The 26,186-nt window shown below is 36.1% G+C and overlaps 1 protein-coding gene across 7 annotated transcripts; it reads right to left on the bottom strand.

Moving 5' to 3' along the window:
- Positions 1 to 703: 703 nt before the first annotated feature.
- Positions 704 to 25,063, bottom strand: FAM133B (family with sequence similarity 133 member B). 7 transcript variants are annotated; one of them, XM_068550667.1, is made up of 12 exons: positions 24,954 to 25,063; positions 19,126 to 19,223; positions 17,258 to 17,336; positions 16,494 to 16,568; positions 16,328 to 16,360; positions 15,846 to 15,905; positions 15,261 to 15,353; positions 13,853 to 13,903; positions 8,754 to 8,846; positions 6,729 to 6,801; positions 6,357 to 6,404; positions 704 to 3,158 (listed from the first exon to the last, which is right to left on the bottom strand). In XM_068550667.1, exons 1-11 carry the CDS (start codon positions 24,975 to 24,977, stop codon positions 6,376 to 6,378), a joined length of 708 nt encoding a protein of 235 aa, XP_068406768.1. In that variant the 5' UTR covers positions 24,978 to 25,063; the 3' UTR covers positions 704 to 3,158; positions 6,357 to 6,375. The 7 variants fall into 7 exon arrangements, with proteins under 7 accessions (XP_068406768.1, XP_068406767.1, XP_068406770.1 ...); XM_068550666.1 differs by lacking the exon at positions 6,729 to 6,801 and having other exon boundaries at positions 706 to 3,158; XM_068550669.1 differs by lacking the exons at positions 704 to 3,158; positions 6,729 to 6,801 and adding an exon at positions 7,939 to 8,007.
- Positions 25,064 to 26,186: the final 1,123 nt, after the last annotated feature.

Below are 26,186 nucleotides of genomic sequence, written 5' to 3'. Positions count from 1 at the left end.
TGAAATATTACAGCAATTCCAACATTTATCTCTTCTTTGGGGTTACACACCACTTAAAGTGGTATTTTATATTATTGCCACTTATATTTCTTGAGCACAAATTCTAGAGTTGAAAATGTTTACGGATGAACACATAATAACGAAGTAAAGACTATAAAGACCTGATTCTTTAAGTAGAAATAAAATAACTTCCCAGGCTACAAAGAGCTCCTTCAAAGGTTATAATAACCTCCTTTGAAAACTGTAACCAAGCACGTTCTCATAATAAGCAAACAGAGGCCTCAATCTGGGAGCTTCTAGAGAAACGTAAAACCCCTCACTTTTACCCCTCCAACTTATCTGACTGACTGGTTAGGAAAACATGGTATGATTATGCCAAAGCTGGCCAAGATGGCAACTGTTCTCATATCCATTGTCAAATCCTGGTATAAAGAACAAACATCTTCTTGTGTACGTCTGTTGGCCTTCACTGTGGCAAGGCAAAAAAAAAAGTACTAAAATGATTTTTAGAATTTAGGACACTGTATTCTTACTAAATTTTAAATAACACATAAGAACAAATTTTAAAATAAGGCAAATACAACTGGGAAAAAACAAAACAAAGTTTCCCCAAACGTTTAAGGAAATACCAAACGTTCATAGATTTTAAGTTGAAAACTGACAATTTTTAGTAACTGTTCTTAGTGGCTAGTCTATTGTTCTCTGTAAAATTAAAGAAAATTAGGAAATAGGCTTTTAACACATCTTGACTGGAGGAATACGAATCTATACTCTGGACAAAATAAATTCAAGACACTCTTAGGGTATTTAAAATACCTAAATATACTAAGGGCAACCCAAGGAATCCAAAACAACCAGAAAAAGGTAGCACCAGGTATAAATACAATTTTTCTACTCAGACATTCATCAATTTTGTTGCAGTTACCCTGGCATCATTATCCAAATAACATGCTTTGTGTTTATAAAATTAGTATATAATTATTCAAGTAAAAGGGTGGTTTGGTGGAGAAAGAGATGTTATTAACTTGCACATAATATCACCTGGTCAAGTTTTCTTTGTATACCTTATTAGAAAAGTGTTAAGGCTACCACAAGAATAATGATGAAAAAGGTGTTTCCCAGGCAGTAACACAACCTGGAAAGAATACAATTTTTGCCAAATCACCTTCTTTTCCAGTTTAATAAAATGAACTGCTGCTTCCAGTGGGACATAATCATCATATACTGGACCAGTCTGCAAAGGTACACTTTTACATCATGGCAAAACTGATCAACAGATAACCTGATAACCTTATCTTTTAGCATTTTCATGAACAATTCCGAGAAACTTCTTTTTGGATAAAAAATGTCTCCCAAACTTGCTGTGTACTCAAGAGCTTATAGATTTCTTTTATTAGGAAAGATTATGAAGCTTTAAGCATAAAATTTAGGAAAATTTAGCAAGAAATGTATTATATTTTATGGCTAAAAACTTGGGGACATGACTTATCCACCTAGCACTTAACACCTGGTAGTGTTCCTTAATCTTTAAAACTTGCGACTCAAAGGGAGCTGATAAGAACACAGCTATTTTTAAGTAAAATAGCTATTTATTCAGCTTGTCATGCCAAAATGTTTTGTGCATATACCACTATAATTAGCACACCCTCTGTAACACGCAAAATTGTACATCAAATTATATTTCATGTTACCTGATTATATAAAAATGTAAAGTGAAAATGATTTATCAATTCTTTTTAACATTACTAGTAAACAATTCAGCAGGAGACATGAGGCACAAAATCTTAGTAAAATATGACACAGGAAGAGCAAATATGTAATTCTCACTTAAATTTAACTTGTCATAATCCATTGTGAATATACAAAGACAAACCTTTAAAACGTTATATTTACTAAGATGCTGGCAATAGTTTTGTGTAACAAGACACAGCATACCAGGCCTGTCACTCAACTTATTTATGGTTAAGTCTCAGCTTCAATATGAAGCTGTTAAAAAAAAAGAAATAAAAAACCTGCTTTTTACATGCTAAATATCTTGGCAAGTATGCTGTTAAACACAGTAAGGAATTTATAATAGCAAGAATAAGGAGTTAATAAAAAGCTAAACATTACAGCCTAAACAAAACTCATACAAAAAATAAAGGAACTATCACTGATTACATAAAATTTTCCTGACTGGTTAAAACCTAACAGTATAAAACATGCATTTTAGAATCTTTAGCTATCAAGTTCAAAAAGTACCAGTGTCATTTGAAATGATTCCTTTTCAAAGCCAAAGTGTAGTCAAAATTAGTTCAAATGTTATAACACATTCTAATGCTAAAAAACATTCAGTATTATTGAAGTGGAGGTAAATCCCAGAGCTTTTGGGGCATTCTCATGCTGCAAAAGGCTATTTCTCTGGTTCACTCAAAGTAGCATACGACAGAGTCCAAGGATGTCACTAAGCTCAGTAAAGAGCAAGACTGCCATACCCGGCCCTGACCTCCCCATGAAGCATGGCTACTGTGTCCACAAAAATAAGATGTGTGAGGATAAAGGCACGCTATTCTGCTAGCTGAAGTGATATCAAACCCCATCCCCACCCCTAAAAGCTCCTTCCCCAGGTAAACAAAAGTATACAAGGGGAAAAAATTAAAATACGCTTATCTACAGAGTAAGGATTTTGAAACATCAACGTAATCCCTACTTCAAAAATGTTAACTAGAGTCATCTGGTCATCTCTGATTACATCTTAATGATGTATCCAGATTCAGTTTCTGTTGATTTATCATTAGATACTCCTAGTCAAAAATATTAACTTTATTCCCAAATATCTTAACCACTAGTATGACTGCGGTGTGTTATCTCCAAGTTATTAAGCACTGGAAGAGAAAAAAACAGATGTTCAAGCAGCAGGCAACAATTATGGCCCTTTCACACAGCGGCATCTGAGTGGCTACTGATAGTCCAGGAATAATTCTAAAAACAAGAAAATTCATGCATTTTAGTAAATATGTCATAATTTTCACAGTTGAAATTTCCTTAGACATTGCACTTTCTTTATAAGTGAATCCTGATTCTTCTTAATGTTATGGTGAGTCAGGACTTGAACTAGCAGCCTTCTTTTTCTTCTTCTTACTGTGTTTCTTATGCTTCTTTTTCTTTTTTGTTTTTTCCTGAAAAGATAGTTCCATGTTAGACATAGCTACATGAAAATACGCAAATTAAAAACAACAACTTCACCATGGTACTTCTAAGCTACTACGTATAGTTATTTCTAACAATCCACACAAACAAGTAAGCTACTGAAAACATTTCTCGAAAAGTCTCAATAATATTGTATGAGGACTAAGAGAGTGCTTGTCAACTTTCAAAAGATAAGGAAAACTCTAAGTCAGTAGCACATTAATGTAGCTTCTAACAAAATTTCCTGTAGAAAATAAATTCAACTGAATTATGGTATCAACTGTTATACTTCATGTTATCTAATTTTTAAAGGTGAAGGGGCTTCCCTGGTGGCGCAGTGGTTGAGAATCTGCCTGCTAATGCAGGGGACACGGGTTCGAGCCCTGGTCTGGGAGGATCCCACATGCCGCGGAGCGACTGGGCCTGTGAGCCACAATTGCTGAGCCTGCATGTCTGGAGCCTGTGCTCCGCAACAGGGGAAGCCGCAATGGTGGGAGGCCCGCGCACCGCGATGAGGAGTGGCCCCCACTTGCCGCAACTAGAGAAAGCCCTCGAACAGAAACAAAGACCCAACACAGCCATAAATAAATAAATAAATAAAAATTTTAAAGGTGAAATAATTTTAGTTACTGCAAAGGAATCGTCATACCACAGCAAAACACAATTGTTTGTAAAATGATAGCTTTTAGAGAACAAATACATTAAACCTGCTACTTTTAAGTAAATAGGAACAGGTATTAGGTACTGCTTAGACTGGTAGCGCTACTTTAATTATTAAGTTAACAACTATCTGGTACAAAATACTGATGTACAGTTGAAAAGTATATTCAGCTTAGAAAAATGGACGCTTGGTTTTTAGAGGAAAATGCCACTGAAGCCTAGTAAAAGCAGTCATACTGTGACTAGACAAAGGAAGCTAGAATTCTGCTGAACCCTGACTCTCCTGACTTTCTGATGTAAAAGAGAAGGCAGAACTTTTAGAAACAGATATGTGGAAATGTAGTATCAAATAATATACTAGTTGTTGATATTCAGTAGAAGAAAGTAAAAAGAAAAGGCAAGAGCCATATAAGGGTGGCAAAAATAAAACTTCCTCTCCATCTCCTTATCTATTGGAACTTTCCACCCCCCACCTTCCCTAAGGCCCCTACCACTTTGTGACTCTAACAAACTTTCACTGTTCTTTTCATTACGAGCCCAGGTACGCAGGGACTTTTAGAGAGTCAAAAATCTTATATCTGGGCTTTTAAAAGTAAGTTTTGGGTACAGGTTACTTTTTCATAAAAGGACAGCTGGCCACTCTGTTCTTAAAACACTTTTCTTCTTGGCTTCCATGACACCTCACTCTGCTGCTTTCCTTCTATCACAAAGACCTTGTTTGCTGGCTCTTCTTCCTCTGCTCAACCTTTGCAGGCTTCCTTCCATTCTTTTCCACATGCTCTCCCAGTAACATGCTTTAAATACCACTTAACAGACCAAATCTTTATATCCAGTCCTATGCTCTAAACTCAAGACTGCAAGTGCCTTATTACTAGCTCTACCATGCTAGTTATTAAAGATGCTTAATTTTTCCCTCCAAATCCTTTCTCAACCATCTTAGTGAATGGCACCACTAATTCATCATTTTGTTTAAGCCAAACAATCTAAACTATCTTTGACTCTACTCTTTAATTCCACTCTCCACCCCTGAAGCACCAAGTAAGTCCTACCACCTAAGGCCAAAACATATCTCAAATCCATCATGCCAGTCCATCTCCATCACTACCACTGTAATACAAACAACAGCATTCCTCATTTAGGTCCAGTCATCACTTCTGCCAAAATATTTTTAAAATGTAAAGTTGATTTAGGTCACCTGTTTGCTTTGATTAAAACCCAAATAGTGTGCTCTGTGATATGGCCTCTGCTTATTTCCCGACCTCATTATATGCTATCCTCTTTATCTACTATGTGTAAGCCAAGCCTACCTTTTTTCACTTTTTCAAACATATCAAGCTCACTCCCACCATAGGTTCTGAGCTCTTCTCTCTGTCTAGGATATTCTATCTTTCATCTTCTAATGGTTAGCTCTTTTTTGTAAATCAGATTTCAGCTTAATTTTACGTCCTCAAAGAGGCTTTCTCTCCCTGAGTCAGCCTCTCATTTGTCACACTCTTATCTACCTCGTACTCCATTATAACAGCTCTACCAAGACAGAACAGTGCCTGCATAGAGAAGCTTAATAAATACATGCTAGCTGAATGCATGAAACAGTAAAGTATGCAAATATAAATTAGAATTATCCAAAATTAACTTTATGTCTTAATAATCTGAACCAAAGATGCAGTCTTCACCCAAATTATTTTCCCACTCAGGAAAAAAGTCTCTTAAATGTCTCCTTGGTCTTGAAGCATATAAAATGTTATTTCTGAATCACACATTATCAGGTGAACCTTCTCAGAGAAGGACCCTCATTTTAAGAGCCAGGGACATTCTGGGAAGGGGTAGTTACTCTCAAACCTACAAAGGATGCTGTTCTCATTTTTCTTCTCCTCCTCACTAAGAAAATGCCTTCAAAGGCCATAGCCCACACTTATGTGGGTGCTCCTAAATTACTTTGCTGATATGATCTGCATTTCTTCTTGATAATTTGTTACAGACTTTCTCTAGGTTGGTCTGCTTCTCATTGGATACCACTTCCACTTTCCTATTCTCCTCTACTTCTCAACCTGCATAATAGCACAGCTGGCTTTAGAAATGATTGAAAGAATCATCTTTATTAGTGAATCATTTATGTTGTCACATTCCTGCTTATTTTTCATTGCAGCGTGTGCTTCATGAGCCTTTTTCTATTATTACCAGGTTTGGCAGATCTGGGAGTATCTACTATCGAAGATGGAGGGAATCACCATACTTTACTCTCATACTTCCTGTTACAGCTTAAGAAAGTCAAACAACAGTTTAAGCTTACATTTCTAACAGTAAAATACTGAAAATGAAACAGAGATGTCTGCTACCAGGATATGCTTCCTTTCTTCTGAGTCAACTTAATTTTCTCCAACCCATTAAGTGAAGCTGCTGAACACCACACCTTTCCCAATAAATATTTACTTAGTTCTAGTAAGTGCAATCATGCTTTACAATGACTAATTTTATATTAAACAAAAACAGCTATACTGTTGTCATGTAAAAACATAAGTGATACTTGCTGTTGTTTTTTCTCGTTCTTCACTGCTTTTCTTCTTTTTTGCTCGTATCTACAAAATTAAAATTTTTGTGGAGAACAGAAGATAAATATGTAACTTATACCCAAGGAATTTTTTTTCATTCACTAATATACCTTTATGTAAAAAAACTTTTTTTGACAATCAAATAACATTTTAAATGCCTTGCTGTACCTCAAACCTCTATTATATCACAATGAGGATTCAATGAAAAACATTTAAAGGAAAGAAAATTAAAATTTTAAATCTCTAGAGGGCTTCTCTTAGATTTTCTTTCAGCACCTAAAAACAGCAGCGAGGTACAGTAGATAAAAAACATGGGCTCTGAAATAAAACAGACCAAGTTCTGAATCCTACCTCTGCTATGTATTACCCTCAGTTTCATCGTCTTTGTAAAATGTAGGTAATATCCACCCTCAAGGGGGAATGCCTGGAATACAGTAGGTGTTTCTCTTACCTATGGTGTTTAACAAATGGTGGCTTTATATATATAGTGTACGCAGTATCAATGAACTGATAAAAATCTTTTCAAGTAACAATTATTACCCCATTAACATTTTATTTCAATATTTTAAAGTGTGATACACTGGATTTACATTAAATTCAAAGTTGCTAAAGCTGATGTGTATTAATGTTAAATCCAAATGTAACATATTTTATATTAAGACAAACATAATTAATACAACATAATACTAAAGCACAAAAATTGCCGAAATATTGAATTGTTTGGTTTATCTGCTAGGTTACTATATGTTAAATACATGAAAATGTAACTAACAATAGCACAAATAAACTAAAGTAGACTGAAGGAATAGAACACAGAAGCATTAAAGACTATTAACTTTCAATAGGAGCGGTAGCTCTCTCCAGAAAGAGCTTAGAGAATGCAATCATCGTTTCTGGTGGCTATTTTTGTCATCTCAGTGACTGAGGGGGTGGGGCCAGGACAGGGAGTGCCGTCAGGCAATGTAGGGAGCCCGGAAATAACTTTAGAATAGCCTGCTTGACATTCATATAATGGACCCAATTATAATATAAAATCTAAGTTTATTACAATATGAACACAGAGTATTTTGTACTGGGTTTTAAGATACAGTCGGCCCTCCATATCCGTGGGTTCAGCGCTCATGGATTCAACCAACCACGGATCAAAGATATTTGGGGAAAAAAAAATTGCAGAAAGTTTCAAAAAGCAAAACTTGACTCTGTCACACGCCAGCAACTATTTATAGAGCATTTACATTGTATTCGGTATTAGATGTACTCTAGAGATAATTTAAAGTGTATGGGAGGATGTGCATAGGTTAGATGCAAATACTACACCATTTTATGTAAGAGACTTGAGCACCTGTGAACTTTGGTATCCCCAGGGGTCCTGGAACAAATTCCCTGCAGATATCGAAGAATGACAGTACAGTGAATGTTCCAGAACAGCTATATCACATAAATAGAGGGAAGACTGTATTTTGTTTCATTCAGAGCTTTACTGGGAATTGTCCACCATTTTGGAAAATGTCATTGGTGACAATGCTAGTGTATGGCTTTTGAAGGGCATAGGTCAACGTACCTGCTACAGCGTGAATTTTGTCACAGCTTAATATTTTATGTCTTCTAGTGTTATTAGGCTCAAGTACTTCTGCATCGAAATATAATTTTATAAAATTATATATTATTCTCTTGTATTCGTTTTTATTTCTTTAGAGGATACTAATATAAAAATGTGTATAGGTAGCCTATATTAGCTACAAACTTCATTAAAGGAGTATTACAAAATATTGCTACAAATGGGGACAAGAGGTCCTATTTTACAAATGAGGAAATCAAGTCCAAGCAGAGAAATACTTCAAAGATAACTTATAAACCTAAAATTAACTAAGAATGGACTCTAATTCCAAGAGAATACAAAATCTAAGACAGGGATATTAGAGCTGAAAAGGACTGTACAGATGACCTAATTCTACTCCCTCATTTTATGGATAGGAAAACTGAGGTCACGTCAACATTTCTGCTCCACCTTATCACCTTTCTACTCCCTAAAGAGGAGCGCCAAACAAAAATAAGGGAATGCTTGGGTTTTAATATGGTACATGCTACACAGTATCTTTCATGTCATCAAAATGGTAGTAAAAAGAAAACACTAGAAGGGTAAAAATAAAAGATCTCAGATTGGAAAGGTATCTGGGAATATGATTATCAAAATAAAAGCCATATTACTATCTTCTGTAAAAATACAAAACTTATTCTGAAATGGCATCTCTTTTACATATTTGAAAAGTGAGTAAATCAAATATCTTATGAAAATTCTTTTTACTAATTCATATTTATTAAATCAAATAACTAAATATTTTAAAGTAAAGAAAATGGATTTGATTATAGACTTACCTCCTCAGTATAATCTGATTCTGACAGGGACTCAGATGATAAAGGTTTATCTTCAGGATACATCTTTCTTTTTTTGCTGAGTCCTTTAATGTCCTATGAAAAATAAATACATGTATGCCGACTCAGATATAATACTATGCCACACGAATTTTACGTTTTTAAGTTCTATTTAAGAATTTTCCCAATTATCACAAAAATTATCCATTTTCATTTTAGAAACGTCTAAAATTGGTGACAATTATCAGGAATCAGTTTCTAATTCCAATAAAGCAATGCTTTTATTAAATAACTTGAAAAGAAATACCTATACATCCATTTAGATGCAATATCCTCCTTATTTTCTTTAATTATACATGATGAAGTTTTAAAGAGTTAAGGAAAACATATGGTATAAGATTTGGGTCCTGTGCAGTTTAACTCTTTTTGTTTCTACCCTGGGTTGGATCAGACAGGCCTAGTGCTACAGAAAAGAAAATCAATGGGTAATTATTTGTGATGGCCTAAAAAGGTCTCTGCACGGTAGTTCCCTTAGTGCATTTAAAGTATTAAATTCACATTAAAAAACAAAACAAACAAAACTTAATCTCTAAGCATTTAATGATGAGAAAATGTGTAATTCTGGGGAGGAGTACTTAGGGGCTTAAATACGTATTTTAAGAAATAAAACATTTTTTAAGAAATAAAACATTCTGGGAATTTCCCTGGTGGCGCAGTGGTTGAGGATCCGCCTGCCAATGCAGGGGACACAGGTTCGAGCCCTGGTCCGGGAAGATCCTACGTGCTGCGGAGCAACTAAGCTCATGTGCCACAGCTACTGAGCCTGCGCTCTAGAGCCCACGAGCCACAGCTACTGAGCCCGTGTGCCACAACTACTGAAGCCCGTGCACCTAGAGTCCGTGCTCCCAACAAGAGAAGCCACCACAATGAGAAGCCTGTCCACCACAACGAAGAGTAGCCCCCGCTCGCCGCAACCAGAGAAGAGCCTGCGTGCAGCAACGAAGACCCAACGCAGCCAAAAAATAAAATAAAATAAATAAATTTAAAAATGAAGAAAAGAAATTAACAGTGATGATATATGTGGTAGATTACAGGTGATTTGTTTCTGCAAACAGCTTTATTATTTTGGTAGAAATTATAAATGTTCATTTTAAGAAAATTCACCAAAATCCCACTACAGGGATTTTGGGAAACATCTCTGTGTATGTACAATTTTACATAAATACTTGTTTGGAACCCACTCTTCTCACCCAACAGTATCTTTCCATGCCAACTACACCATCATTTCTGGCTGCCTTTAACATTCACTGAAAGTATATACCACTGAAAGTAGATACCACAATTTACCTAACCCATCTCCTTCTGGAGGGCAGGCATATGAGTTCCTCGCTATTAAAAACAAAGTTGAAATATAGTAAAGGGTACATGAGGGCAAAATCTTTATCTAACAATAATGACTAAATCAAAGACCAAAGCAGCCTTCATCCAAATGATTTTCTCACTCTCCCATAACCCTCAAAATTGTTTCTTATTTCATTCATTTATGAATCACACTTCACCAAAAAGCCTCTTCATCAGATTCTTTTATCAGCCATATCAATCTCAGATTATTAGAATATAGTTCATATTTTCTTTAAAAATTGCCTCAACATGTATTTTACATATTTTTATGTGTATGTGAGGTATTCTCTTTCCCTTAATTACTGAAGATCAAGTTTTTGTCTTATGTATTCCTAGTAGTATTTCTTAGTCTGTTCATTATATTTATACTTTGTTCATAGCTTATTTTTTATAACCTATATGTCTTCATTGCCATTCAGAATTTGAATTACGTGGGCAAAAGTTCATGAGATTTGAGGTAAAGGCCTTTCCCATCCCAATGTTATTCTCACCCATGTCTTTCTCTAGTTGCATTTTCATACATTTAAAATGTTCACTTATCTGGAATTTATTTGGCCTTAAGGAGTGCTCAACTTTATATTTTCCAAATGGCTAGTCATTTTGGTCCAAGAAATGCCACCTCTATCATATATTAAATTCCACAAATACTTACAAATTTTTACCTGGACTCTACACTGTTCCATTGTTTTTCTATTCCTGGATCATACAACATTGTTTTCATCAAAGCATATGAAAAATGTTTTAACTTCTAGCAGGGCAAGTCATACCCAGGAACATTTATTAAATTTTCACGTTTCTGAATAGATCTGTATAGTTTTCTTCAAATAAGTCCTGCTCACTTCTTTAAGATTTTCTTATATGTTTTTTGTTACTATCATAAATGAAATATTTTCTTCCACTATATTTTCTAATTAGGTATTCCATTGCCTAGCACTTTCAGAACAATTTAAAATAAAAATGGAGCTAAAACTAATGACTGGGGCTTCCCTGGTGGTGCAGTGGTTGGGAATCCCCCTGCCAGTGCAGGGGACACGGGTTCGAGCCCTGGTCTGGGAGGATCCCACATGCCGCGGAGCAGCTGAACCGGTGTGCCACAGCTACTGAGCCTGTGCTCTGGAGCCTGCGAGCCACAACTACTGAGCCCACGCGCCCAGAGCCCGTGCTCCGCAGCGGGGGAGGCCGCCGCAATGAGAAGCCCATGCACCACAACGAAGAGTAGCCCCCACTCACTGCAACTAGGGAGAGGCCCACACGCAGCAACGAAGACCCAAAGCATCCAAACATAAATAAATTAAAATAAATAAATAAATAAATAAAATAAAACTAATGACTGATACATATAACTGAAAATTAAAACCATGAAAGATTATAACAGACACCCTAAACAGGATTAACAGAAGCCATAGACCAAAAGATGTTAACTACCTGTCTGAAAGATTAGCATCCAAAGTATATAACTCCTCTGAATCAGAAAGATTAAAAACAATCAAACAGAAAAATGGGCAAAGACCATGAATAGGCAATTCACAGAAGATGAAATCTGAACGGCTAATAAACAAATAAAGGGGCTCAAACATCTCTACACACTGAACTGGCAAAAAGGGAGGTCTCACAGTGTGACAAGCATGTATGAGGAACAAGGGTACTGTCATACATTACTAGTAGGAATGTAAATTAATAACAAGCACTTTGGTAAGCAAAATGTAGACAAGTGAAACGTATGTATATCCTAGGACCTAGAAGTTATACTCCCAGGTATACCTCAGAAAATTAATGACAACTTAAGGAAAAGGAGAAATGGATAACAAATAGCCATTGCAGCACTGTTTGCATTACTGAAGAATGAAAATAACCTAGATGTCCACAAACAGGAGAATGGAGGTACAAATTGTGGTGAGTTAAAATAACGGAATATTATAAGCAAAAGAAACAAACTTGAGAGTATCAACAAGGATAAATGTCAACACTAATTTTGAGAGAAAAAAACAAGCTTCAGAGGAAACATGGTGACACCCTTCTAAAAATACAAAATACTCTGTTATTTCTGAACACATACTTATGTTAATAAAAGTGTATAAATATGGATGGGAAGGAGGTACAGTAATTTCAGAAACAGCTGTCTCTAAGGAAGGAGAAAGTGCCTGGGACTTTTTTTTTTCCCCCATAAAACAAGACCTGAAGCAAATATGACAAAATTTAAACCATCTGTTAACTCTAGTTGGTATGCATATGGGTTATTTTTTATATATGTGTATATTACTCTATATTTTGTATATCTCGAATTACTTCAAAAATCACAGTGCAGTTGTTATAGTATTTCATGTCTGTAAATTGCCAGTTTTTAGTTTTACAATTTTTTTAAAACATGAAAGTAACCAATTATTCTTATTTTATAATGGTTTTGAAAAATCAGGAAGTTCTGTTGAAATTATATCACACCCTATTGGCAACTATTAAAATAATCACACGGTTTCTTTCCTTTGGCCAGTTAATATGGCAAGTTATATTAATAAATTTCTTATCCTTGAATCCTTGGAATTAATTAAACCAACTTTGTCAATATGGTTTCTTTTTTTAGTGTGTTAACGGATTTTTATTTGCAAACTGATTAAAAAAAAAAAAACAACAAAACACTTCTAGGTATATACCCCAGAGAAATGAAAATATACGTCCATACAGAAACACGCATATTTAAAGCAGCATTATTCACATTAGCCAAAAGGTACAAACAACTCAAATGTCCATCAATGAATGAATGGATAAACAAACTGTGGTATATACATACAATGGAATATTATATGCATTCATAAAAAGGAATGAAGTACTGATACATGCTACAACTTGAATGAACCTCGAAAACATTATACTAAGTGAAAGAAGCCAGTCACAAAAGGTCACATATAGTATGACTGCCTTTATATGATATATCGAGAATACACAAATCCATAGAGACATAAAGCAGATTAGAGGCTATCACGAGACTGGGAGTGGGGAGGGAAGAAGGAAACTGATTACTTAATGACTATGATGGGTTGTTTTCAATGGAATGATGAAAAAATTTTGAAACTACAGAGGTGAACAACGCCCAACACTGTACATACACTAAATACCACCAAACTGTAATTTAAAGACGGTTAATAGCATATTATGTGAATTTCACCTCAATTTTTAAGAAATGATACAAAAAGACTGAATAAAATACAGTGACACTGGTCTTTATTTTCCTTTTATTAGTAGTTGCTTTCTTTAGGCTTTTATTTTTAATAATCAGAAAGATCTAAAAATATAAACCAGAAACTTAGGTAGGGATAAATTAAGCATTAAGTATAGATAAGCTATAAATGAAGATAAAACATCTATTTACAGTAGAAAAAAGATTTCAAATTTAGCTATGGTACACTCAATTTGAAACAGAAGTCCATGTTCTTTCATTAAAAGGACCTTCTTTAAAATGACTTGAGGAAACAAAGGAAATGTTTAAAATCTTCATTATTTTGAATTTTAAACTGAGATAATACATTTATCTATACAAATTCAAATTCTCTGCAGGAAGCTTCTTCTGATCTTTTACCTTCAATAACGAACCCAATAAGCAAAAGAAATCTATTTTAAGGTAAAAAGGGGAATGCTTTAATGTTAATTTTTTGAAGCAATTCTTGAAGTAAATGAAGTATCTTAAGGCATTGTAAAGTATAAATTACCTTTTCTTTCTCAGTTGCATCCTTTGACTTCTTTTTCTTTTTTAAACTATCCTAAACAAAGAAAAAAATATATATATATCAATCTTAAATATGAAAGATACAGCACTATGACAGAAGGAACAAAAATACCAAAAAAATGATTTACTCTATGACTGAAAAAAGTTTACTTCCAGAATTTTATTCTGAAAATACGGGAGAAATACAGGTTGTGTATATATGTGCTTATGAGGAAATGAGACTTCATTTATCTGGCTGTATATCAAATCTCTGTACACCTAAAACAACGGACGTTATCTGTATAACCACAGGGTTTATTTTAAAATAAGACTTTATGCTATTGCTTATTTTTACCTGTAGTGATCATATGCACTGAAGTTGTAATTCACACCATGCTCAGACATCAATCTGATTTCCCTACTCTTCCTTATAAAGTGGGGAAGCAAGAATTTCTACTTTTGAATCCCTCAGTGCTAGCTGTTAACCTCTGAGCCTTCCTTATCCATAAAGTGGGATATACAAAAAACTACTTCATAGGGGTGTTGAGAGGACTGAGTTAACAAGTCAAGTGCTTAGAACTGGGCTCAATCTATAGCAGGCATTCTATAAACGTTAGCTATCAGTATCATTAGACTGGCTCTTTGGCTTTAAAAAACAAAACCAACATCTACTGAATACTTTATATAGCCAGGCATTTTATCAAAAGAAGTCTCAGTAGGGCAAGTAGATATCTGCCATAAAACCATATATCAATAGTTGCTTTGTTCTCCTGGGACCCCAGGACAGTGCTCGTCAAATTGTGGCTCATGGACAGCACTGCATCAGAATCATAGGGACCATTTGTTTAAAATGTAGACTTCTGATCCTAATCGGACTCACTAAATCAGACTCTGGAGACAGGGCCCAGGAATCCACATTTTTATTATAACCTGCATGTATTTCTTATGACCACTAATGTTTGAGAGTTAATTGCATCTGACAATTCTGGATAGTACAGAACAGATTTAGGTACAGTACAGTAAAAAGGACACTGGATCAGATATTAGAAGATAGATTCAACTTCCAATCCATACAATCCATTACTATCATACTATCCATATGAATTTAAGCAAGATGTTTTCATCTGCACTACAAATTTTTTATGTAGATGGGAAAAATAATGTCTGCCATGCTTTATCATAAAGCTGTCATAAAAATGTTGAGACGTGGAGACCTATATGTCAAAGTACTTAGAGAACAATTAAATGCCCTATGTACAATATTAAGTACATCAATTAAGTGACACAGAGCATCAAAGTACAAAAACAGTATCACATTTCTAAACTGAGAGCAATTTAAGACACGAAGAACTAAAAGAAGAACCTAATTAAATGTCTGCTATCCAAAATACTGCTCATTTAAATGATTTTACCTTACTGTCTGATTCAGTTTCTGACATGGAACTTTCAGAAGATTTATGTGAACGGCTCTTCTTTTTCTTTTTCCTTTTTCCTTGTCTCTTATCCTACATAAAACATTTCAGAAATATTTGCTTTCTGTTTCAAAAATATAATCGTTGCATTTTATTAACATCAAAACTTTATCAATGAAAAAAAAAAAAAACTTTATCAATGAACAAAACTTAATGAAAGGACCAGCTTGTAAATATGTTTTACTTAATAATTAATATTTAAAATGTAACTTACATCACTTTGCTTTATTAAAAAATGTTAAGTGATGAGTCACATGTAATTCTTAGCTAAAATAGAATTTTTGATTTTTAAATCCATTTCTTCTACTAATATTTTTAAATGAACAAGACAAATTTAGGAATCTAAAAAACACATTTACCAATATTTAAATACCTAGTTATTTATTCATATCAGCGCTCTCAGTTATGGATGATTAATCAAAAACTGGAAGTAAACATTTTGAACAGATATTTCATAATGGGTTTCCACCTGTCATTAAAGATATCAGAGATATTATTTCATGAATCATTACAGGCAAACATTACCTCATCTTCAGAATCTGAAGAACTGCTGGAAGAATCAGAGCTTGATGAAGAAGATGAATACTTGACCAAGCACAAAACAATTAAAGCTTGTGAGATGCAGGAATTTTTTTCTTTTACTAAGTCTTTCAAATACTTAACAAAATTAATCTAGTGTCTGAGAAACAGATGCCATATTCATGACTTAAGTACTAAAATGTCAAATCTCACATTCCCTCACATACACAGACATACACACACACAAGGTAACAACAGATGTAGCAACAGTAGTCAATTTTCCCTCTTTAATAGTAATGAAGGAGTAACTAGGTTATAAGGAGGTTGGCACCTCTCTTTTATTATCACTAATAGAACAAAACCACCCGTAACCACCAAAGGACCTCCTTGACTTATCTAGACTTAGCGTACAGGTTATATCAATTATTCTTACTTTTTTTGTAGGTTCTTGATTATAACATTTAGAAAAATGGAAAACTTTTGCTCACCCTACCAGATTTCTTCTTTTCTTTTTTCTTTCTCTAAAAGCAAACAAATACAAGTACAAATCTAAATAAGGTGGTATTTTCAAATGTATCTAATAGTAGTACACAGCATTATTATGAAAACCCAACTCTGAGATTAAGAAAAGCAATAAACTAAAAATGGCATTACCTGTCTTTTTCTGGATGAGCTCTCACTTCCACTTAATAATTTCTCCCTGTGTTTTTCTAGTTCTTTCTTCCAGTTCTGCAGAAAAGTTATAAACACATCAAAGGCTACCTATCCCCTTCTAATATACCTAAATATATAGAGACAGCCACTACTTTCTTCCTTCCATCCTCTACTACCTCGCTCTCGTCGCAGCCTCTAATTACAGTCAAAAGATACTGCAGGTGCCAGAATCCTTTACCCTGTCACCAAAGGAGCCTCTACGAGCTCCTTTCAAAAAGGATATTATGACGTGGGAGTTCTTTACTGTATATTGAAAGGAAGAGTAGGTATTATTACTGAGGCTGAGAACTTTTTTCTTTTTAACAACGGTGGTTAGATTCTCTTTCCAGACAGTAAAAGTTGAATTAATCTATACTGTGGCTGAAATACTACATATATGTTTGTAATCAAAACAAGCAAACATCACCATGGAAATCCCAGGGTAAGATGGGGGCCTGGGGATAAGGGGAGAGAAGGGAAGAACCTAACATTTAGAAAACTTAAGATGATTTAAATTACTGTAAGATGGCTTTTCTCTATTTCTTTTTTTAAGAAATCAAACATACACAAACCGTATTCAATATAACAAAAACACTTCTACAATACAGAGCACCCTTAACCTAAAGAGGTAGGCCCAAACTCTTGGTTTATTAAAAAAAAAAATGATTTCATTTTTTTTATTATAAGAAAAAAGATTATTTTTTTTAAAGGCACAATTTACAAACCTCATTCATTTTTTCTTCAAATTCAGCCAATGCCTTGGAGCCTTTCTTTTTCTTTTCTAGTTGTTCTTTCACTTCTTCCCTTAAAAAAATAGAATGTACAAGTAAGTTTTCAAGCAATTCAAATTCGAGATGGATGCTTACAAACAAGGCAACAAAAAGTTCATAAATAAATTTTTCTTAATATCCTAATAAACATCCATTCTAGTTCCAGTGCTGCTACATTTTAAATTTCTTTGTTCACGTCCTTGTAAATCAATTATCATAATAAAGCCTATCAGATAACACTAGTCACTTCCCTTCTAAACACGGACTATAAGAACTAACACACCAAACATTTGAGCACTTCCATACAATAGGCACTGTTCTAAATACACCTTCCTTTAATCCTCACAACAATCCTGTGAGAAAAGGTAGTATTATTACCCCCATTTTAGAGATAAAGAAGCTGAAGCTTGAGGAAGGGAAGAAAATCTGCCTAAGGTCACAAAGCTAGTAGTTTCAGTGTTAGGGTGAGTTAAGATCTATATGACTGAATTACTATAGTCTATTACTAAATCACCCATTTTACAACGTACCTGCTTTTAAGAAGAGTAGCCCTGGCTGGTATCTGGGAACTTAGATTTTGGTTCCCCCCGCCCCGATAAGAGTGGCTTACTGTGCCTGTCTACACAAATAATATAGTTTATATGAACACCTTCATTCCTTCTGGAAGCCTGGAATTTTGGCACCTGACAGGCAGAGGCTGATCAGTCGCCAATAAAAAAGCTGGACACACTGAATCACACTGGTTGGCAACACCTCACATGTGTTATCACAACTCATTGCTAAGGAAATGAAATCCATCCTGTATGACTCCACAGAAGCAGCCTTGGAAGCCTGCGTCCAGTCTCCCCTGGACTTCAACCCATGCACTTTTTTCCTTTGCTGACTATGGCTGGTATCCTTTCACTATAATAAATCTTGCCCACGAGTACGACTATCTATGAGTCCTTCTAGCAATTACCCAACCTGAGGGTTGTCTTGGGGACCTCTGACCATACATGTAATCCACTAGCTTAGGCACTTCCCCTTTAAAATTCATCCCGTCTCCCCAATTTTAAAGATAAAATATACTTTGTTTTGAGATGATTTATTTTTTGGTATGCTGCAACAATAAACAATAGCACTCAAGAACATTCTAAGAGGCAGACACGGCTTACTTCCTATTTAACCCAAAGGAAGGATTCCCTGTTGTATGTAAATACAACTTTCAACTGTAGTTGCCCAGCTATCAGGGGCCCTTAGAAGGAGTCCAAAGTTAACAACTCTGAAGCTTGCCTTATGTTACCTCAGGAGTATGGGTATTTAATAATAAGACATACTAAAAAACAATAATGTAAGTGCTATGATACTTTATTTACAAAAAATCAGAGCCACTCAACAAGGGCAAAACAAACAAAAAATTTAAAACAAAACTTTTACAATGGGAAATCCTAACTCTTTGAAAGGCCAGCAGATAAAACTAGAAACAAGGTCTAAAGTCATCTTTCTCAACACCTAGTTACACCCCGAAGAAGGGCGAAATTATTCAAACCTACCATTTTAAATAGCTTAGAACACTTCAAGATTAAGGTCTCTTTTAAGACATAAAGATGTGCTTGGTATAAAAGATTCTCTGGCAGTGCTTTAGCTATATTGGGTGGGGGGGTTCTCAAATGTTTGCTTTACAGTCATGCATGTGTTTTATACATTCAAAACAAAGCACATATCAAATACCACTTCAAAAAATTATGTATCTTGCAACTGCTTGGCAATCAATAAAAGTTGTAAAAATAACCTTTAAAAAATTTATGAAAACCTTATATATAGGTAAATTGTTTCACAAATACCAGGTAGGCCTTGGTCGATTCAGATAATCTTGGATCGTTGGTCCTGAAGACTGGACTGGACCCCTTGATCTGGCCATTGCTATTGGGTTCATATAGGCCTTGAGGAAAAAACAAAAATTAACTCCATTAAAATAACCACTGAAAACACAAAAGTACATTTGTATACTCATAAAGCAATCTTTATTATAAATGCATACTATGTCCAACTAAGCATGAACAATCTGACTAACCAACTTTTCATTACAAAAAGTAGATTTAATGCTCTATTAAGCCTCATAACTTTGGGAGATAAGTAATACTGCTATTTCACAGAAAGTGTGTTTTTACCAGAGATTTGATGAAAATAATAATGACACCTCTCTCTTACTCTAAGATGGCTTTATAGTGCTTTCTCCTGAAGCCCAATAAAGCTCAGAGGGTAATAATATTATGCACAATGGTAAATGAAGAAACTCGATTCCAAAGAAGTTAAAGAAGACCTAACTCTAAATTCATTGCTTATTCTACTATATCTTCTATCTCAGGAAATACTGTGCCATGCTGAGAGCAATTTTATACTCGGATTGTTAATATCAAAAATTAAATCATGCAAGGCAACAAAAGAAAAAATAGAGAAACAAGACTTCATCAAAATTAAAAACATTTGTTCATCAAAGAACATTATCAAAAGACGGAAAAGACAATCCACAGAATGGAAGAAAATATTTGCAAATCATGTATCTGACAAGGGTTAATATCCAGAATGCATAAAGAAATCCTACAACTCAACAACAAAACCCCCAAACAACCCAATTCAAAAATGTGCTAAGGACTTAGACATTCCTCCAAAGAAGATGTACAAATGTCTTAATATGCACATGAAAAGAAACTCAATGTCACTAGTCATTAGGGAAATGCAAATCAAAACAACGAGATGCCACCTCACCCTAGTTAGAATGGCTACTATCAAAAACAGAAAATAACAAGTGTTGTCAAGGATGTGAAGAAACTGGAACAGTTAAGCATTGCAGGTGAGAATAAAAAATGGTGCAGCTGTTTTGGAAAAGCTTGATGATTCCTCAAAAAGTTAAACAGAAACTCCACCTCTAAGTAGGATTGAAAAAGAATTGAAAGCAGGGGCTCAAACAGATATGTGTACACCCATGTTCATAGCAGCATTATTCACAACAGCCAAAAGGTGGAAACGACCCAAATGTCCATCTATGGAAGAATGGATAAACAAAATGTGATATATACATACAATGGAATATTATTCGGCCTTAGAAAAGAGTGAAATTCTGACACATGCTCCAACACAGATGAACCTTGGAAACATACTAAGTGAAATAAGGCAGACACCAAAGGACAAATATTGTATGATTCAACTTATTTGGGGTACCTAGAATAAGTAAATTCACAGAGACAGAAAACAGAGTTTACCAGGGGCTGGGAGTTATTGTGTAATGGGTACAGAGCTTCTTGTATGAGATGATGAAAAAGTTCTGGAAATGGATAGTGGTGATAGTTGTACAACATTGTGAATGTACTTAATGTCACTTAACTATACACTTAAAATGGTGAACTTTATGTTATACATATTTTTGAACAATAAAAAACCACAGAAATTATATTATGCTCTGTATACTACACTTACTATAGCAGTAAAACACATTTTTAGACACTTTCCCCCAAAATACACTGAGACAAAATAAAGCAGAATATTTCTTTGTTAATGACAGTGTCTAGCAAAGAGGTGTTGCTTTATTAAATAGAATTCACTTTAGAACATACAAAATCTGGTCTTTAATTCAGTCTCAACCTCTTGACCCTATGCTTCAGCTTTCCAAATTTAATTCAAGTCAACACTTATAAAAACTCTTCTACTTTATAAATAAAAAGAATTTTGGTTGAAAATGACTATTACCAAGGTTGATTTTAAACCTAATACCTAACATTTGAAAAGAACTGAAAGGGTACAATGCATCTGTTGCATTTTATTTAACAATATCTTTAAAGATGACAAAATTGCCCACCTTCATAACAAATATGTTATATATTTCTAGATTACTCTGGCAGAATAAACAATATAAAACCACTATAAACAACACATACCGAGAACTACTTCCATTCAATTGGATACCACCTACTTACTTGAGATGAAAAAGTTAAACCTTTAATATAATTTTCTTACTAGCAGGAATGAATGCTAGAGCTCCTAAGGTCAGAGATGTTGACAGAATCAGGGTTACATGTGGATATCAAATGCAACGTTTAAGACCGAGGCATAAAGTCCTATTTTTTATATCAAATGTTATGCCCTCAAATATTTCATTCAGCTGTCTCTACTGAGAATTTCAATCAGTTCATGTGGAAATGACAACCAACAGAGGCCACAACAGAGCAGTTGTTGGCCCAACCAATGACACTGACAATCATCATAACCAAAAGCAAGCACAATGTGCAAGCTAAGATCATTACTTTAAAAACTATAATATCTATCACCTTCTCATTTCTTTGGTATCATGTCATAATTTTAGCAGTACTTAATAGTAAAATATTTTAAGTTTAAAACTGTAAAAACTGTTTATTTTCAAAGTTGTAAATATATACAAGGATGTTAAAACTGTTATCACTAAAATAGGAAAAAATGAAAATACCCAAATAGCCATCAATTTGAGATTCATTTAATACATTATATTCCCAAAAGGAAATATTATGTAGCCATTAAAAAGAAGATGTCCAAAATTTCTCAGGTGAAAAGCAAAAGCAAGTTGAAAAAAATAAAAATACCATTTTAATAAATAGCTATAAATTTTAAAAAAGTTTTTGATGCATGTGCACCAAAATGTAAAGGAAGACGTCTACTTTCATAATTTCATACACTGGAGAAAAAATTTAAAAATAACTCATTACCTTTATAAAACAAAAATAAAAATACTACATGCAAACACTGCCATAATATTAATAGTAAACAAAATGAGAAAAATTCAACCACTCTAAATATCTCTATTATTTATTTCAATTATAATAGCAATATTTATGAAGTGCATCTTACAAGCTCCTTGCAAAAGTCTGTGCTCATAATTACTAAGCAACAGTGCTCCTTTTACTACGCACAACAGAAAGGTTTTAAAAACAAAAAAAGTATTTCACAAAGGTAAAGCTCTTTCACTTATTATGTGTAAGTGTGAAAAATAATGCTCTAACATTAGGCAGTGGGTGGCTGGGCATCAATCAAAATAAAGAAACTGCAATTTCTTAAGATGCCTATGACTTAATCACTTTAAATACTATGCCCTTTTAAAGCAAACACTCATACTCATATGTAACTAGAACTGTCTGTGGCTCCAAACTGCTGCCTGAGTTTGGGTAACAGAAAACAATTTGTCTTTGAAACTTAGGATGGCAAATTGAGCTCAAGGGAATATATAAGTGGGAAGCTAGGAAAAGAGCAATGCAGTGAAACTGCTAAGGACAAAATGTGCAGAATTTCATTTGTTACTTTGATTACCTATTTTTATCTAGAGGATACATCTGTTTTAGTAACAGAAAAGAACACGAAGGAAACTTCTGGAAAACAACGGGCACAAAGGGTGGCCATCACGAATTAAAGAGCCCTTTACAAATCTCAAGAATTAAAATGTTCAGTGAAAAAAAAATAAAAGCTGTTCAAGAACGTACAATACCAAGAGTGAACCCTAATGTAAACTAAGGACTTCAGGTGAAAATGATGTGTCAATGTAGGCTCATTGACTGTAACAAATGTTCCCCTCAGGTGTGGGAGTTGAAAGTAGGGAAAGCTGAGCATGTCTATGGGCAGGGAGCATATGGGAACTCCTGTACTTTCTGCTCAATTTTGCCTTGAGACCAAAACAGCTCCAGAAAGTAAAGCCTATTTTTACAAAAATTTCAACCTGAAATTTATGGCATTTTAGAAAGCAATTCTGTCATCTCTAAAACCATGATTTTTATCATCAATGTAAAAAGAAAAAAAAAGCCATTATTTTCAGAGGCACATGTTCATTGTACTTAAAATCAAGAGTTACGAAATAGTAAACTAAGTTATCAGATGACCCAAGGTTTTTTTTTGTCCCAGTTTAAACAGTTCCATCTCCTCCTCCATTGCAATGAGGAGACTGAATTAGAAGATCTGTGTCTTCTACCTCTTAATTTCCTGTTTTCCTTTCCACAACCTTTGAAGTGCATATAAAATGTTACCAGAACCACCATGGGCCAAGACAACATACCAAGTAATAAGTAGATCTCAGAATTACCACCACAATGCTCTAGTAAATGAAACTAATTTGGAAACTTTTTCAAATGCTTTAAAAGTATGTGTAAACCAACACCTTTTGCCAGTAAAACAAAACATCTTAGGCCTCTGCATGAAAACTGTACCCAAGGTCCGGTAACTTCTAAGCATTTAAGGCCTAAGGTCATTAAAGAGCCCAAACACTCTTAACACCTTAAGCCTAAGGATGCTCCAGGAGAACACCATTTCAACTCTATGAGAATCAGAATACCACAAGGTCTGACTTACAGCCAGGAAAGCAAGAGAAAAGAACATTCCTCAACCTTGTAATCAAAGTTCACCACTGTGGTTCCTAGACATCTTTGATTATGAAGACAGGAAATATTTCATAAAAGTGAAGCTCTTTTAGTACCTCGCCCCATCTCCCCCCACTCCCTAACCGCAAAGGAAATAATCGTTTAATTTTTGAAAAGCTAGTTCATTAAATTTAGTACATTAGCTTCAATGGCATTTATTTTTTTCATTTTGCTGCTCAGTGGTTTAAAACTCTATCATAGCCAAGCCTGGGAAATGTAAGGCTGAAACCTAAGCTTACTGCTAATCCCTTCTGTTTACTGCCCATTCAATCTGATTCATAACCTGGGCTGTCCACACCAAGCTAGTAGCCACCTAGAATGCCTTCCTCCCATCTCCGCCTGTCAAAATGCCCTCAGAACCTCGAATTTCTTACTTACAGATATTTCTTACTCTTTCTGCTATTAGTTACTTCTGCATCTCTTTGATCTCATTTACTAGAATAACCTTCATGCCAAGCACTCGCGCGGCCACCTTGCCTTTTGCACTCTCAACTATTCTGCAAAATTATGGGCAACACTGATCCCCTCTTACAGATGAAGAAACTGAGGCTCAAAGAAGAAAAGCAACTTATCCTAGGTCCCCCAACTCCCGAGGGACCAGAACTGACATTCCAGTCTGGGCCTGACTCCAGAGTCAACATTACCAGGCCATTCGTTCCTTTACAGAGCCTACTAGGTGCCAGGCAGTGCTGGGCACTGGGGCCCGAAGCCAAATGCTTTGATCCTGGTTCTCAAATGCGAGCCCGACTCCTGCTAGAACTGGGCGCCCTGCAGGCCCCCGGGTGGAGGGACCACGTCCATGGCCTCCGTCCCACCTGGGTGCGCGATCCCGGTCGCGGCGCGTAGGGGGGAGAGTCCCGGCACCTCCACGGGCCTCAGACTTCGGACTTATTTACAGGAGGGTACAGGGGACGCCAGGGCTCTAGAAACTGGGCACTGCTGGCCCGAGTGCGGAAGGGAAGGATGCCAGAGAGCACTGCCAAAGGGTGCGGCACAGTTGACGGGGTGTAGAGGAAAGAGAGACTAGAGAGAAGAGAAAAGACAGTGGGGGAGCCGAAGGCGCCAACTTCGTGCGCGGCGCACGCGCGTCTGGGGCCGGAGCGGGGAGGGGAGCTGGGTCTCCTGGCTCGAGGTCCGAGCGCCGCCGCTGACTCTCAGGCCCAGCCAGGAACAGCGAGGGGTCCCGCTCTCCTGCCGCCGTGCCCCGCGCGGCCGCATTGCTTTCCCCACCGGGTACTCACCACCCTATTGTCCCGCTTCCCCATGGTGCCGCACTGAGCGCTCAGTCAGCCGCTGGGATAGACCAGGCCAGAGCGCCGGCCGAAGCGGACCCGCCGCAGGTCCTTCTGCCAACTCCCCACCCCGTCCAGAGAGCGGCGCCGCGCAGACTCGGGGGCCACGCCCGGCCACGGCGCCACCTACCGCCTCGGAGGAGAGGCAGGCGCCCGCGTTCACCCGCGGTTCCCAGGGTTCGCCTGGGGATTCCTGTTCTTTACCACCAACCCAGTACGGCAACCTCGCCCAGGCAGCTCACTTCCGTTTGGCCTGGGATTGTTTTGCTTTCTTCCATTCCTGATGCGCTGAAATCCTTTCTAGGATACAATGATTATTCCAACGCTTATGGTGTGCTTAGCATAGTGCAAATGCTGGGGATAAAGTGAGGACCAGGACAGACGTGGTCCCTCAGAGTCCATCAGGCGGTGGGGGAGAAGACACTGCTGTCATAGATGTTGCTAAAGAAATTGCTCTTTAAGTTAAATTCCATTCATCCATCACTCATGCATTCATTTCACACTAATTTTTGAACATCTACTTGGTGTAATTCACTGAGTGGAAGATGGATATGGAGCAGAACACAAAGATAAGAATAAGACACAAGTGCTACCTTCAAAGGGCATGTTTGTAACCTGGTAGGGGAGATAGATATACACAGGGTCAACTTTACCGCATGGCATGTCATAATAATGTCAGTACAATACTAAAACTTCAAGGGAGGTGGTCTGGGCTTCAGAGAAGGTGTCATTATATTTATTTAGAATTAATAGATCTGGATAAAGCTGGACCCATCTCAGTGCAACATCATTAGAAAGTCATTGAAAATTGATTTGGATCTTTCCTAGGCTCTTGGAAAATGGCAAAATGGGCTTATCCTCAAACGTATGAGAAGTCCTTAAAATCATCTTTCCCAATTTGTCTCTCCCTCCCTTTCTCATGCTGCATCGCACAACAGATGATGCCAACTCCCATTTTATCTCTCAGAACTTTCCCAGACTCTCTCAAATGCAGCCATTGGTGGTTCTATTCTGCACTGAAAGTTCATTCTCCTTAGTAACCCACTTTGCTTTTTACTATAAATTGGGCCTCCACCCTTTCAATTCTCCGCCTCCTCCTCCATCACCCCTGACTTAAGCTGGGGATTCTCTGACCAAAGACAGGTTTCTCTGTATGCACAAGAGGAAGTTTGTTTTCATGGC

This window comes from Eschrichtius robustus, chromosome 8 (genome assembly GCF_028021215.1).
Source record: "Eschrichtius robustus isolate mEscRob2 chromosome 8, mEscRob2.pri, whole genome shotgun sequence".
Taxonomy (NCBI): domain Eukaryota; kingdom Metazoa; phylum Chordata; class Mammalia; order Artiodactyla; family Eschrichtiidae; genus Eschrichtius; species Eschrichtius robustus.
The sequence above is the reverse complement of the archived record's forward strand: the minus strand, read 5'-3'. Positions and strand labels throughout refer to the sequence as shown.

Bases quoted from the DNA above. Each gene is read 5' to 3' on its own strand.
- FAM133B (XM_068550665.1), bottom strand. From the start codon at position 24,977: ATGGGGAAGCGGGACAATAGGGTG. The intron at 13,904-15,260 runs GTAAAATCATTT...TTCTTTGTTTAG, and splicing joins AAACTGAATCAGACAGTAAG to GATAGTTTAAAAAAGAAAAA. The intron at 6,802-8,753 runs GTAAGTCTATAA...ACTGTATTCCAG, and splicing joins AATCAGATTATACTGAGGAG to GCATTCCCCCTTGAGGGTGG.